The sequence below is a fragment of the Bubalus kerabau genome, chromosome 7 (assembly GCF_029407905.1).
Source record: "Bubalus kerabau isolate K-KA32 ecotype Philippines breed swamp buffalo chromosome 7, PCC_UOA_SB_1v2, whole genome shotgun sequence".
Taxonomy (NCBI): Eukaryota; Metazoa; Chordata; class Mammalia; order Artiodactyla; family Bovidae; genus Bubalus; species Bubalus kerabau.
The window spans coordinates 114,920,568-114,936,869 of record NC_073630.1 but is presented as its reverse complement, the minus strand read 5'-3'; the positions used below and the strand labels follow the sequence as shown (position 1 = coordinate 114,936,869).

General features: G+C 44.3%; 1 protein-coding gene across 3 annotated transcripts in view; it reads right to left on the bottom strand.

Moving 5' to 3' along the window:
* The window catches only part of CC2D2A (coiled-coil and C2 domain containing 2A), a 129,895-nt gene that overhangs the window by 19,530 nt on the left and 94,063 nt on the right, over positions 1-16,302 (bottom strand). For all 3 annotated transcript variants that reach the window (XM_055589133.1, XM_055589134.1, XM_055589135.1), the window contains 6 exons: positions 13,782-13,887; positions 13,313-13,422; positions 12,299-12,395; positions 10,752-10,850; positions 6,447-6,623; positions 1,199-1,402 (listed from right to left, as the gene is read on the bottom strand). In XM_055589133.1, coding sequence (XP_055445108.1) covers positions 1,199-1,402; positions 6,447-6,623; positions 10,752-10,850; positions 12,299-12,395; positions 13,313-13,422; positions 13,782-13,887 — 793 coding nt within the window. The remainder of the gene's footprint in view (positions 1-1,198; positions 1,403-6,446; positions 6,624-10,751; positions 10,851-12,298; positions 12,396-13,312; positions 13,423-13,781; positions 13,888-16,302) is intronic.

Here is a 16,302-nt window from a genome sequence, read left to right as displayed (position 1 = left end):
TTAATAACTCACTAGCAGGAGTTACTGTCTTACAATCTACTCTCCAAAGACAGTTATGAGTTACAGTGTTTAATTAAGAATAGCCTGTTCAAGACTTTGTATGATTGTAATACCTTTATATCATGAAAGTTTTGTACCTGGTCTTATGTCCCTGGATATGTTCCAGTGTCTCCTGGTTTACAGTCTATGGGAACTTGAATAGCATATGTATCCTACTGTTGTGTGAAAATTGTATAAATCTTAATTACCTTGAATTGGTTCATTGTGCTTTTCAGGTCTACTATATCCTTCTACGTCCCTATATATTCATTCTATTAATTTTTCAGAGTTGGATATTGAAACTCCAACTAAAAATCTTAATGTATCTACTTAAAAAAATAATTGTAATATATAGTGGAACTATATGGTCTGTATTTTCCAAGTCTCCTATAAATGTATTATCATATTTTGATAATTTAAAAAAATTTAAAAAGAAGTTAAAAAAAAAGACGATGCAACATGTTTATGTATAAAATAAATAAGCTGGAAAGGATAAAAAGAGTAGTCTATTCAACACACAGTTCTGTTCATTTGAGACTCTGATAGGTGTGGTTCTTTACAGGCAGAGAACGATGCGCATTTAACAGCCTGGTAGGGATGTGCTTTGTGGAGATGTCCTAAATGCTGTACTCATGGGGAGTGTCTTCCAGGTGTTAATTTTCCAGCACCCAGTGTAATGTCAGGGCCACAGTAAGCACCCAATAATTAATGAATTCATTGAACGAATGGAGCAAGGGTTTTATTATCCTTGCTGGTACCTTCAGACTTTTGTAAGGAAAGTAAGCCTCATGGTACTAAAAAAGATCTTAATCATTAATCACTAATGTTCTTGACATAGTTACTATCCTAAGTACCATGAAATATGGTAATTAAGAGGGTAACATACTGAATTTTGGGCTTCCCTAGTGGCTCAGATGGTAAAGAATCTGCCTGCAATGCGGGAGACCTGGGTTCAATCTCTAGGTTGGGAAGATCTCCTGGAGAAGAGAATGGCTACCCATTCCGGTATTCTGGCCCAGAGAATTCCATGGACGGAGGAACCTGGCAGGCTATATACAGTCCATGGGGTTGCAAAGCGTCAGACACAACTGAGCGACTTTCACATACTGAATTTTAAAACCTTTTAAGCGCCGATACTGATTCGCTATGAAATGCTTACCGCTGTTGCCTGGGGGTTGTTGGGGTAAGCATCAAGGAGCTCCTGAGGAGGGTTTAAAGGCTTGAGATAACGAGTGACAAAGACGGTCTTCCCGCTAACGTCAACCACTGTGGTGAGGCACTGCCGGCTGGGAAACTTCAAGGCACACTCAGCTCGAAACTTCTCTGTTGCTTGAAGCAATTTCTCATCTTCCTGAGAATCAAACTTCAAAAGGAGAGACGTGTATGATTACAGGAGATATGGTGGAACCTGTTTGGATCCCACAGTCAACGTGGACTCAACATGTGCTTCATGAGGTGTGATTCGGTGACCCCCCTTAACAACACTGTCATGCCCTGGTGTTCCTGAAGCCTTATTTAATTGTATTTATAATCTAAAAATCAGATGGACTCATTAAAAATGACTCATTAAAAATTCAATGACATTGAAAGGAGATCAAACCAGGCAATCCTAAAAGAAGTCAATCCTGGATATTCATTGGAAAGACTGATGCTGAAGCTGAAGCTCCAATACTTTGGTCACCTGATGCAAAGAGCTGACTCATTGGAAAAGACCCTTATGCTGGGAAAGATTGAAGGCAGGAGGAGGAGGGGGCAGCAGAGGATGAGATGGTTAGAGAGCATCACCAACTCAATGGACATGCGTTTGGCAAATCCTGGGAGATAGTGAAGGACAGGCAAGCCTGGCGTTCTGAAGTCCAGGGTGTTGCAAAGAGTCAGACACAACTCAGTGACTGAACAACAACAAGAAAGTAGTCATTAGGCATACAGCCATATGGAAAGTATTAGATTAATAAAGCAACACATAAAAATTAAGCTATGATGTACTAATTCTGATTGATGAGTCCAAGCAATAGTTTTATGTGTATTTTGATGTTGGTATTAGAGGGACTCAGAAACCTAATGTCGCAAGTGCAAAGCTAAAGCAGCTCATGTTAAAAGGATAACAGATTTATAAGTATATATCCATATCTGTGCTCAATTGCCTCCAGCTTTTTGACCCCATGGACTGCAGCCCACCAGGCTCCTCTGTCCATGGGATTTCCCAGGCAAGAATACTGGAGTTGGTTGCCATTTCTTTCTCCAGGGGATCTTTCCGACCTGGGATCGAACCCGCATCGCCTGCATTGGCAGGCAGCTTCTTTACTGCTTAGCCACTGGGAAGCAACAAGTATATACGGATGTGTTAAAAGGTTTTAATCCAGAGCCAATGTAATAAATAACAGTAATGAGCCTGAAGTAAAAGGAAGCAGAACTAGAAATGTGAAGTGTATAATACTTAAACATTTATAAAATGCTTTTAAAAGTGGTTCTCTGATCCAAGCTGAGCCAAATCTCAGACTTTTTAAAGTAACTCAAGCAGATGAAACAGATTTCACTTGTCTCTGGACATATGGTGTCATTTTTCCTTAAAGGCATTGCTAAAAAGTAGCATGAATAAAGCAGATATTTAAGTGTTCTTACAAAATTTTTGTTGTTTAGTATAAAAATTTATGTATGGTTGATTACTTACTTTGACAAACACAAAATTTTACTAGAAAGTCAACTTTTAAGTAAGGTTTACATTCCTGGCAGTGCTTGAAAGTTGTTGTTTGTTTTTTGTTTTTTGAGTAGGGCAATACCTCCAGACATCCCCTTCATACTTTTTATTTATTTTAGCATTTAAAGCTGCCGACATATTTGATTACACTGTTCCCCTCACAGAATAGGACTCCTGAAGTCAGGGATTTTGTTTTGATCTAGTTTTTTTGTTTTAATCTTCAGTATCGAGGATACTAGCCAGCACATGGTAAAGTGTTTAATAAGTGTTACCGAATGAATGAATGAGAGCACAGATAACATCCCATTACTATTTTATGACTTTTAATAGAACCTAGAATATAAAATTGTTCTTTTTTTATTCCATAAGTTATGGCTTTAAAAAAAAATTTTCATTGGAGGATAATTGTTTCACAATATTGTGTTGGTTTCTGCTCTACAACAACATGAATCAGCCATAAGTATACATATATCCCCTCCCTCATGAGCTTGGAGTGTTCTTGACTTCTCTTATATTGGAGCTGAACTGTGGTTCCTGTTTCTAATTTGATGGCTGTACTCTAAGCAGTTGGGGGGAGATAGGATGGAGGCATCTCCAAAAGCCTCCTGGGCGTTCTCACAAGACGCCCACTCACATCTGAATCTTAACATTGTCATTACACCATCGTCATTATGACCACGTATTCAGCACAGTGCCAGGACTCGGTAGCTACCACATAGGTGTCATGATGAATTTATAAGTAAAAGAAAAAAAGTGAGCTTATAAAACTTCAGTATGGGTGTGTCACAGATGCTTAGGGTAGAAATAATCATAACCTTAAAGAGATAGAGAATTATGAAACAAGGGTGATGTGAAAAAAAGTACCCTTTTGAATTCATCCCTGCTTCCTTTAAACTCATTAGTTTATATATTTATCCATCTATCCAATTATTAAAAATATTTGCTGAAAGTCTAAAGGGTTTGAAGCAGTCTGGATAAATGTATATAAGGCAGACCCCTCAAGAAACTTCTAGTCTAGTTCAGTTCTGTTCAGTTCAGTCGCTCAGTCGTATCCAACTCTTTGTGACCCCATGAACCGCAGCACGCCAGGACTCCCTGTCCATTACCAACTCCCGGAGTCCACCCAAACCCATATCCATTGAGTCGGTGATGCCATCCAACCACCTCATCCTCTGTTGTCCCCTTCTCCTCCTGCCCTCAATCTTTCCCAGCATCAGGGTCTTTTCCAATGAGTCATCTCTTCGCATCAGGTGGCCAAAGTATTGGAGTTTCAGTTTCAACATCAGTCCTTCCAATGAACACCCAGGACCGATCTCATTTAGGATGGACTTGTTGGATCTCCTTGCAGTCCAAGGGACTCTCAAGAGTCTTCTCCAACACCACAGTTCAAAAGCATCGATTCTTTGACGCTCAGCCTTCTTCACAGTCCAACTCTCACATCCATACATGACCACAGGAAAAACCATAGCCTTGACAAGACGGACCTTTGTTGGCAAAGTAATGTCTCTGCTTTTTAATATGCTGTCTAGGTTGGTCATAACTTTCCTTCCAAGGAGTAAGCTAGTCTAGAGACCATTAATAAGGAATCAGGGGCTTAAAATACTAATACTTGACCAGAGATCCTATAGGGATAGACACTGTGTGCCAGGGAGGCATTAGAGAGAGGCACCTATCGGCATGTCCAGAGAGAAGAGTGAAACTCTGGCATCAGCACTGACTGTTGGCATTCCAGATCGAAACAAGTATGTACTGGGTTGGCTGAAAACTTCGTTTGGGTTTTCTTTTTTTTTTTTTTCGTTTGGGTTTTCTGTAAGCTGTTAGGGTAAAACATGAACGAACATTTCGGCCAACCCAATATAAAACTTTTTCTACCACGTGGACCTGAATATCTGCTGTGCATTTTGACTCCATAGCCAGTGCTTCTTGGGAGCAGGGCCCATGTCTGAGTCATTGTGTGTTCTTCTCTGCACCGAGCATGCATAAGGTAAATGTTTAACAGGTATCTCATAATGGTCGTTAATACCTGTTTAAATTACCAGAATTACCATTTAATGGGCTGAAGCAGTAATTTAAGGAGTCGTATGCTAAACTGGTGAGGGTTTCCTTGGTGTCTCAGTGGTAAAGAATCTGCTTGCTAGTGCAGTAGACACAGGTTCGATCCCTGGGTCGGGAAGATGCCCTGGAGAAGAAAATGGCAACCCACCCCAGTATTCTTGCTGGAGAATTCCATGGACAGAGGAGTCTGGCAGGCTACAGTCCATGGAGTTGCAAAAGAGGCGGACGTGCCTGAGCAACTAAACAACAACAACACATGCTGAGTTGGTAATCTGAGAAATGCCAGGCGAAAGCTAAATACTAAAAGGATTGGGGTTATTTATTATAAAACGAATAAAGGTAGAACCAACAAATTCACAGTTGATTCAACATGAAATTTGGAAGATTCTTAACTGGCTCAATTCCTTAACTTTTGGTTAATGTGAATACTTACAGAAAACTGAATGTTTTCTTTTCCCCCCCCCCCTCTCTTTGAACACCTGCACTGTGGCAGCCCCACTGGCCAGAAATAAATGTCACAGGCGCACTGCTTCTCTAAGGAGCAGGCCATGGGCTTATGGGCTTGGAAACAGTGGAAGTGGCTCCCAGTGTGCAGGTGGCAGTCTGACATGTGACTTCCAGATTCAGAGCTAAATGAGAATCTTTCTGACAAGATGACATGGGCCCAGAGGCAAAACTAGACATGAACTGCAGACGTCTGTAGTTCCTGGCCAGGGGATTACACGTACATTAGGACCCAGCAGCTTCTATAACGAGGCAGAGGACAGAAGCAGGGGACGAAAGCTCAATACCCACTGACTGATGAACAGCAAAACAAAATACATGGTACCTTTTTAAGCATGTCACCCATCTATCAGAGGCAAGAAAGGAAAAAGAAAATAAGAGGAAGGCTTCATTAACAGAAGTCATCTACTTTAAAACACATTCGTTTTTACCGAGACAAGGTAGGGATGTTCAAATACGAGTTTCAGGAGTTACTACTGATTTTCTTAGACAATTCCATGAGTAAATCACTTAAGAAAAATCGCATGGTATGGCTCAGTGTGGGATGATGGTGGAGGGAAGACTAATCTGCTAATCCTGGCAGTTGCTGTTGAGCGGAAAAACAATTCCAGGTTATGGTCCCTACTGTTTAGGGCTAGAACCTCTCTCTCCTGAAGAACCTGCAGGGGCTCCCTGAGGGGTCGTTTCTGCTGCTGTGTGTTTAGGACGCCCGGGTCCTGTCAATGCACAAGGAGCAGCCGAGTTTGCATTTCAGAGGGATTTTCGTAAGCCCGCATTTTGGAGGTCTAAGAGAAATGCCACCTACAGCCACAGTGGGGCAGTGAAAAGCCACTGAAGGCAGCAGCTGACAGCTTAGATAATCTCATTTTAAGGAAGGAAGGCCACAGGGCTCTTAAAACTCCTGCAGTAGGAGGTCAGTTGCCTGGGAAGAATGCCCAGTGCAAAGGGCCCTCTGGTTTTCGGCCTGTTGGCCCCAGTCATAGTCTGCTCTCTCCCGGTTTGGAAGCTCCCCTCTGAATGTAATAATAGATGCTCAAGAAAGGAAACCTCTGCTCATCTGTTCAGTCTAATTTTACGAAAGCATAGCCTAGCAAGCCTCTCTCACGTTTCGTCCGCTTCTCATATGGGATCCCAGAGACTACACAGTTACCTTTTCTCGAACCGACTCCCCAGGAACCAGCTGAGGCTCCAAGGTAATGAACAGGGTGATGTAAGAGCCTTCACTCAGGCTTCGGACAGAGTCAAAACCCCGGTCCATCATCACGCTTCGCTCCTTACTGTAGCCCAGGAGCACTGGGGGAATATCGATCTTAAACGTTCCATCGATCTGTGAAGAAAATACAACTAGTAAGCATCCTGGTGAGAGAGTGAGAGTGGTCATGTGTGGATGTGCGAGGTGGACCATAAAGAAAGCTGAGCGCTGAAGAAGTGATGCTTCTGAACTGTGGTGTTGGAGAAGACTCTTGAGAGTCCCTTGGACTTCAAGGCGATCCAACCAGTTCATCCTAAGGGAAATCAGTCCTCAGTATTCATTGGAAGGACTGGTGCTGAAGCGGCAACTGCAATACTTAGGCTACCTGATGCGAAGAGCTGACTCACTGGAGAAGACCTTGATGCTGGGAAAGAGTGAAGGCGGGAGGAGAAGGGGATGATAGAGGATGAGACGGTTGGATGGCATCGACTTGGTGGACTTGAGTTTGATCAAGCTCCGGAGGTTGGTGATAGACAGGGAGGCCTGGCGTGCTGCAGTCCATGGGGTCACAAAGAGTCAGACACGACTGAGCAACTGAACTGAACTGAAGCATCCTGGTGATTTTCCAACAGAAGTTCAAAAGCAAGTCAGCTCCCCATGATGTGATGAATTCAGTAGAAACTGCTCAGACTGGTATTCAGGGCCCACCCGTCTCTCTAGGCTTGTCTCCTTAAGCCCCCTCAGCAAGGCTGTCTCTCTCCTTGCCTGCTTTGCTTGGCTCAGCAGAGCGTGTACTAGTTGTGCAGGTTGATACCCACACTAGGTGGTGGTTGTTCTTCAGCGGCTCAGTCATGTCCCACTCTTTGCGACCCCATGGACTGCAGCTCGCCAGGCTTCCCTGTCCTTCGCCATCTCCCTGAGCTCACTCAAACTCATGTCCACTGAGTCAGTGATGCCATCCAACCATCTCATCCTCTGCTGTCCCCTGTCCTCCTGCCTTCAATCTTTCCCACACTAGGTTGCCTGGGTTCAAATCCTGGGTTAAACCCCAAGTGACTCAACTTGTGCATTTGTAAAAAGGAAACAATAATAGTACCTGCTTTGTAGGGTAATTATGTGTGTTGAGTGGATTAATAGATGTAAAACACTAAGAAAAATGCCTGGCCCATGGCAAGCGTGAGCTGGCAGCCAGTCCGCTTTGCTGGGATGCCCAGCTCCCTGTCTCCACATTTTAGAATTTGAATCATTCTTCAAGGCTCAGGTCAGATACTATCTCCTTCGTGGTTTGTTTTGTCATCTCCGCCAGCCTCACACGTAGCTTGCTTCTTTCATTTATCGCACTGACACATTCTGCCAGGCTTTGTTGTGTGCATATTTATCATATACTTTTAGATTATTGTTCTCTGCACACAGAATCTGTATTGTGTTCCCTCTTGTGTCACCCTTCTCCAACAGGTAGCAGTGTTCGGTGTGCATACACAGGAGGCTGGATGCAGGCTGAATGAATTACAAGCCACTTACATAAAACGACCTAACTTACACAGACGTTCAAAAAGGCAGAACTTTTTACACCTTTGTAGTCAAAACAATCAAGTTTACGAAAGACTGTCTGGTGCCACAAAACTACTCAGGGCTAGAATTTGAGACTCACAGATTTTCAAAGAATCCAATTTTTATTTCAGTCTTTTGCAACATTTATTTCTCAGAAGAAAGAAAGAAAGAACTGAAGCTTTCAGTGACTGTGCCCTCTAGACAGGAATGAAATAAGCTCTTATTTATTTTCCTCCTTGCTTTGGTGGGTCTTCCCTGGTGGCTCAGTCGGTAAAGAGTCTGCCTGCAATGCGGGAGACCCAGGTTCGATCCCTGGGTCGGGAAGATCCCCTGGAGAAGGAAACGGCAACCCACTCCAGTATTCTTGCCTGGAGAATCCCACGGACAGAGGAGCCTGGTGGGCTACAGTCCATGGGGTCACAGAGAGTCAGATACAACTGAGTGACTAACACTTACCTTGGAGTTTCCCTAAAGCCTGAACCAGGCAGATGAGAGGATGCAGGGGGAGGAAGAGTGTAAACACAGCGCCGTATAAACTTCAGCTGAAATAACAGATGGGCCAGGAGGCAATGGGCACCATCTCCAAATAGCTGAAGTGTAAGAACTTAAGACAGAGTTTCTCACCCTGGGCACTGTCGGTGCTGGGACCGGATAGCTCTGTTATGGAGGCAGGCCTGGGCCTTGTAGGGCATCTGCAGCTTTCCTGACCTCAGTGCACTAGATACCAGTTACGTCCCTCCTAGTGCATGAGTGCGTGCTCAGTGGCTCAGTCGTGTCTGACTCCGCGACCCCATGGACTGTAGCGCACCAGGCTTCTTTGTCCATGGAATTTTCCAGGCAAGAATACTGGTGTGGGTTGCCAGTTCTGCCTCCAGGGGATCTTCCCGACCCAGGGATGGAACCTGCATTTCCTGCATTGGCAGCCAGATTCTTTACCACTGAGCCACCTGGGACGCCCAAGTTCCTCCCTGGAACCCATTATTCATAGATCTCGGTTTGGAGCCACACAAAATGAACAGAATTCTGATGCAGTAATAATAATAGAAATAAATGGGCCACCAGGGAAGCCCAATAATAATAGAAATAATTGTATTTATCAGGCACATATCATATAGCTAGTTTGTCACCTTAATAAAACCTCACAACTCAATCGGCAAAACAAGTCTGTGGCAAAGAATCTGCCTGCCGATGCAGAAGATGCGGGTTCGATCCCTGGGTCGGGAAGATCCCCTGGAGAAAGAAATGGCAACCCACTCTAGTATTCTTGCCTGGAGAATCCCACAGACAGAGAGCCCTAGCGGGCTACAGTACATAGGGTCGCAAAGAGTCAGACTTACCAACTAGGCAGCAGCAACAACAGGGAGGAACTTGGCTCACGGCACAATTCAAAGAAGAAACTGATGACAGAGCGAATGGAAGGAGAGCAGGCTTCCCCAGAAGCCAGTGAGGTGCTTACTTTAGGGGACTCAACCAGAGTGTGGTTGTTACCAGAATATAGAAAAGCAGTTTACTCCTTTATCGGGAAGGGCTTTGGAGGAACTACTTCTGAGTACCCTTCCTCGTGTGATGCCACATAACATGGGAAGTAGGATTTGCAAAATGATGTGCTCTTTAAATTCTATTTTTCATCTCAAATCTAGTCCAAGAGGAAAGTACTGTAGAGTTTCTGGCAAGCATAAAACTGCAGCATCACCTATAGACAGTCCCTTTGGTCTAGGGAAGACTGCAATGCCAAACGATTCTTGATATTCCAGCCAATTCAAGCCTCTCAGACTGGAGTTTTGTTCTGGGTCTTGCCCAAGGCTCTGACAGAGGCAGCGTTTGTTCCATGCGGCCATCACCTGTGGAATTACACTGTCTCCTCTGGAGCTGTGTGAGATTAGCATGACTTTGCCTCAAAGCTCCCTGTTGCTATGGATTTAATACTGGGGTGTTAATGCCATTTCAAAACCTTTAACTGTCCCAGATTAGAGTTGCTCTGCCATTCAAGAATTGTTAACCTGATGGATCCTCTTACACAAAATTGTTAAACTCTGAAGAACAGTACTTAGTTGAGCGAGTCAACCGATGTTCATTTCTGAAACAGTGAGGACTCTGGAAACATGAACGCACTTGATTAAAGGGGCCATCAGCTGGCCTGATTGTTTTCTTCAGGTTATTCTCAGGCATCTGTCCACCCGACTCCTGTCATTTTTGACAAGTTTCTACTTTGTCCTACCTTCTTCACATCTATTTAAGTGTTAAAAAAAACTATCAGATTGGAAAAGCAGCGCATGAACTACCAATCATCAGGAAGACAGATGTTTTATTAAGTCATGCAAATATGACAGATCAGTGGCTTTACATAGTGATTTTTATCTTTCCAATAGTGGCCTTGCATGTCGGTCCTCTCAGGGTTAAGGGTGATCCTGCTCAGTCGCTGAATCGTATCCAACTGACTCTGGGGCCCCACGGACTGTAGCCCACCACGCTCCTCTGTCCATGGGATTTCCTAGGCAAGAATACTGGAGTGGGTTGCCATTTCCTCCTCCAGGGGATCTTCCCGACCCAGGGATCGAGCCCCCATCTCCTGCATTGGCAGGCGGATTCTTTACTACTAAGCCATCAAGGAAGCCCCAGTGTTAAGGGTATACCTCCACAAAGAAAGCTGTACCAGGAAAGCTGGATAGAGCAGTTCCCCATTGCCATGGAATTCTGACTTCAGACGCTTACCCTTGCTTGGAAATATATCGTGCTGAAGGGAATTTTCACACACCCCAGCCAGTGTCTCTCAATACGAGTGTGGATTCCACTTCCTCTTTCACGGTCGTCCTAAAGGAGGGGTGGGAAGTCATAATTGTTTAACAACTCCAGACAGTCATTTAATAAGTAACTCGACAGCAGGAAAGCAGCAGGATTTTAGCTGAAAGCACGGTAGGTTTAGGTTAAACAGATGTAAGTCACATTCTTGTTGAGACACTTAATAGTTATGTAAAAACCAGGAAAGTCATTTAACCTCTCTGGACCTCAGTTTCCTCATTAATAAATTGGGAGTTTAACGGTCTACTTTGGGGACTTCCCTGGTGGTTCAGTGGGTATGATTCTGCACTTCCAATACAGGGGGCCCAGGTTCAATCCCTGGTCAGGGGACTAGCTCCCACATGCCACAGCTAAGACCCAGTGTGGCCAACTGAATAAATTAATATTTTAAAAAAGAAAAAACAAAACAACAAGAAAAATGATAATCTATTTCATGGGTTATTTTAGAATTAAGACAGTGTGCTTAGAAAGAGCTAAGGCAATGTGCTAATAAAGAATTAGCACAATTCCTGGATCATAGCAGACACTCAGATTGAAAACAAAAGGACTGGTTCTCAGGCTTCCCTGGTGGCGCAGTAGTTAAGAACCCGCCTGCCAGTGCAGGAGACACGGGTTTGATCTCTGGTCCCGGAAGATCCCGCGTGCCTTGGCGCAAGTAAGCCCATGCGCCCTGGAGCCAGTGAACAGAAACAAGAGAAGCCACGGCAGTAAGACCTCGCATGGCAGCTAGAGAAAGCCCTCAGAGAAGCAAAGACCCAGCCCAGCCAAAGATAAATAAATAAAATTATTGTTTTAAAAAAGCTGTTTCTCTTCCTCCCTCCTCCCGTTCCTCATTCATACATGTCAGGTTTCAAACATCCCGAGTTTGGGGACCTACGGTACTGAGGGCAGGCTGCCCCCAGACCTGCCAAAGTGGCAGATTGGTTATTTTGAATTCAAGTTATTTGAAAAACAGCTGGTGCAAGAACACCCAGACCCTCCTTTGTCTCCAGTCTCTAGAAAGCAAGAAATAACCCACCCCCGCTCCCCCACCCCAACCCGGGGAAAGGTACCTTCCCTGCATCTTGCGTAGAGAGACACCTTTTCACCAGAGAGGGACCCCAGGGCCGGGGAGGCTGCATAAATGCACCTTGTTAGCCTTTACTAATTTACCACATTGAATCCAAACGTCCTTATCTCGTCAACTCCTCACATCTTTATCATTTCTTTGTCTAAAAAGTATAAAAGCTGTCTGCCTTGGTCACTTCCTAGATCCTATATCTATGAAACTTCTGTATGCACAAAATTAAAAGTTGGTTTCTTTTCCCCCTGTTAATCTATCTTGTGTCAGCTTAATTATCAGATCAGCTAACAGAGCCCACAAGAATAAGGGGAAAATTTCTCCTCCCTGACAGGCCTTGCACGGCGGGTAGAGGATATGAAAACAAGTACAGACATCTTCCTCAAAAACGTGAGCTCACCTCCAAGACATCATACAGCACTTCATCGAAGATGTTGATGAACACGTCGTCTTTCACTGACTGCAGGCTGGCGGTGCTGTAATCCCCGTTGGGGGCCCTGCAGATGCGCACCACGATCAGAGACCACGAAAGGAGCAAAAGAGAAATAGTGAGCACTCCAGTGTCCAAACAGGAATATGAGCAAAGAAATGAGGACTAACGGCAGTTCTTTCAGTTAAAGGGTTTCTCCAGCATGGGGATCCTACAGCGTGGTTTGTTGTTTCGTCTCTAAGTCCTGTCTGACTCTTTGTGACCTCATGGACTGCAGCCTGCCTGGCTCCTCTGTCCATGGGGTTTCCCAGGCAAGAATGCTGGAGTGGGTTGCCAATTCCTCCTCCAGGGGATCTTCCCCACCCGGGGATTGAAGCCGTGTCTCCTGCATTGGCTGGCGAGTTCTTTACCACTGAGCCAACAGGGAAGCCCAGTCACTTTTCCCGCCAATTAACCAAGGCCAAGGTGAGGTTCATCTGCTACAATAACAGCTGCTCTGAGTTCTGCCAGGCCTGGCCAGAGCAGCCCTCTCCATGGCATGGCTCCAAACTGGGCCACTGCATCTGCTTGGTTGAGCGTTGGCCTTGAACTTTGCTCATTCTTTTTTGCTTATACTGTGTAGAAAAGTGGTATCTATTTCTCTCTCTCTTTTTTTTCCTGTTTGTCTTCTGACTTAACTAGTTCTGTTTCCAAGGTGGCTCAGTTGGTAAAGAAACAACCCAAAATGCAGGAGACCACCTGCAATGAAGGAGATTTGGGTTTGAAATTACTTAAGGCTCCCAGAGCTGGGGAGATAGGGAAGAAAAGAAAATCAGTGTAGGGCCTATGGGGTCAAGGGAGTGGAAAGCTTGGGCTCTAAGGAACCAGAGCCTGGAGTTGAGTGGGGTATCCTAACAATGAACCCACATTTCAAAAGCTGGACATTGTCCCATTTTTTTTCCCCCTTGATTGGAATCACTTGTGGTATGAGAAAAATATGCCTACCTAAATGGAAGTTCAAGTTCTTCATTCCAGCTGGGATTTGGTCCTTCTGCTGTGGTTGTATGGCAGATCGTTCGCTGAAATGAAACTTCTACAAAAGGACGTACTAAAACCTTTAAAAGAAAAAAAAAGAACATGTACAGTTTCTGTTTTGCTAGATTTTTTGTTATTGGTTTGTTTCAGTTTAGGATTGAAACCCTTTTCAGCTCACTAAATCCTGAGCAGAAACTGGAAGTTTGGAAGTTTATGCATATACTTTTAACAAATTTCTATACTATTTTTTTTTATTCAAGAGAAAACAGTCTGTAACAGTTAGTAGAATTATTTTGTTCTGAGCAGAGGAAAAACATGATTCTAAATAGTATATTTCCAAAGAAAATGAGACAGAAAATGGATTATGAACTTTCTAGGCAATTCTTAAAAACATAAGGGGCAAGATTCTAACCAGAGAGCCAGCACTTGGGTATCTCACCTGGCCGAGGGGGTAGTCGGCACTGTGGGCTGGGCTGTGTGTTGTCGGGGAAGCAGCGTGCTTTTCAATGAAGGTCCTTGAAGATCTTGATGTCTGGTGGAATTTACTAGGAGGGAAAAATGAACAGAAGAAATAAATGACAGGGAAAGTCTAATTATGTTACTGAGCAGATGGTTTCTCCAAAGATGTTTGGTGCTGACAGTTATCCTGGCAGACATTCTTGCAAAGCTTGTTGACACTTTAGAAGTCTTTTCATATGCTCTGGTCCTCCCTACTCACCTAGTGACTACCAGAACCTTTCCAACATCCTTCCTTAGGTCTGCATGTCTGGCTGGAATAGAAGAAGAGACCTTTTCTCTTTATGGTCTCGTGGGTGCCTCATCCCCATAATTGAGAGCATCAGTCCCTTTCAGGTAGCAGAATCCTGAGCCTTCTAACCAGCCTGCCCTGCCTCCATCCAATTCAGGTCCTCTTTCTCTGTATGTTCTTTGAAACTTCATACTCCAAGAAGCTTGAGCTACACATCCCAGGTAAGATATCTCTCTCTGGGCCTGCCAGGCATCACTGGCAAAAGGTTGTCAGTGATTCCTAGCTTGAGTTAGGATCTACGAGTCTTGTCCTCTTTCCCTTTTGAACTGCCATTCATAAAGGAAGAAATGAAGGTCATGTCCAGAGATCCTCTCCCAGACACCTTCCCCCTCATCCCAACAACCCACTTGCATATTTGTTTTGAATTTTCTGGTGTATCTAGTATTTCACATTCATTGGCAAGGTATACCTTGTCTCTTTCCACCAGACTGTCTTACATTTTCACAAAAAGGGTTTCAGACAAACTACGATACAAGGAAAGTGGAACATTTAACTCAACAGCTACCAGAGAAAACCTTTTTCCCATTTGGAACACTGTCCATTGCATTATTACACAAACATCTGTTTAGTACCTCCTGTACTTTAGCAATCTGTTAGACTCTGGGGCTGCAAAGGCCAATAAGATACACTTTAGCTTAGACTAGATAAACAAAGAGTCATAATATAGGGGGGTATGTGTTAGACTGGAGGGCATGGGATATAAGAGAGCAGAGAAAGCACTGAAAATCCTATTTAGTTTAGTCTTAAGGGGAGAGGGCTAAGACTTGGGTGGATTTAGCGCAAGAGTTGGTATCTGAGCTGACTTGATGAGTCTACACTAAATGTAAAACAATAGGGTCAATTATGCTTCTTTGTAATGATTTGAATGAAATCGTTTAAATGTTTAAAAACTTAATAGAAATCAAAAATAATACCTATTGCCTATTCTTTAAAATAAAAAAAAAAAAACAGCTTTTCACCCCACAGTTGAGCTTTAATGCGATCAAGATGAAAAGGCTGGGATGTGGCTTGGGGAAGCTATGCTATGGCACAGATTCAAGAGCTTAGACAGACGTTCACAAAACAAAATGTGACCAAACACTGGGAATAGTTGGTGATGATCAGATGTTCTGTGATGGGTAGATGAGTTAGCAGAAGAAAAAAGGAGGGCAAAATAATAGGGGGGGTGGGAGTGGATAGATCATTTAAAGGGAAGAACCTAGGGAGGAAAGAGGCCCAGGCTAGAACAGGGAACGTCTGTAATCAGACGGCTGGAGGCCCTTGGGCAAGCCACGACAAGCTTTTCACTTCCATTAGCCCTTTTGTAAAATGGAGACAGTCATAGTGGTGAGAAGTAAGTGAAATCATAGATACGAAAGTGCCTGGCGTAGTGTACAGTAAGGTATAGCCTCCCTCATCACACTGGTAAGGGCACCAGCAAAGAGGAGTCATTCTTGGTCCTTCTGTCTCTGTTCTCCAAGGGGCTAAGAAATTTAAGCTCACCTTACTTATAGTTGGGTTTCCCTGGTGGCTCAGACAGTAAAAGAATCTGCCTGCAATGCAGGTGACCCGGCTTTGATCCCGGGGTCAGGAAGATCCCCTGGAGAAGGGAATGGCAACCCACCCCAGTATTCTAGCCTGGAGAATCCCATGGCAGATGTAGCCTGGCGGGCTACAGCCCATGGGGTCGCAAAGAGTCAGAGACAACGAATCGATTAACACTTCCTTATGGCTGAGGAGTCCCCATTGCCCCAGTGTATGAAATACAGTGGGTGTAATTCCTTTCCCTGGTCAGATAAAAAAGAAGTCACAGTTTTGTGCTCACAGTACATGTTTCGGAATCTAGAATATGCACCTTTGGGGTATCTGCCCAGCTCTCACCCACTTTTCTGAGGACTGTCCCCCGTCTTCAGGGCTAGTCCCTGTGAACCCGCCCCTGACTGTAGGTAACTAGATGTGGCTCAGCACCCGACCTGGGCTAGGACCTTTTGGGGAGCTGATGACTGGGGGTGGAACCGGCGAGGATGAATCACTTCCATCACACAAAGAGTGAAGCAAATTCACACAGAAGCAAGAGAGACAAAGGGCCTTTGAGGACGCCAGCTTAATTTTTGGTCTCCCACGTGGTTCCACCATATCTGTTGTCCTCTTGTTCTGTGAGATATAGCCAACA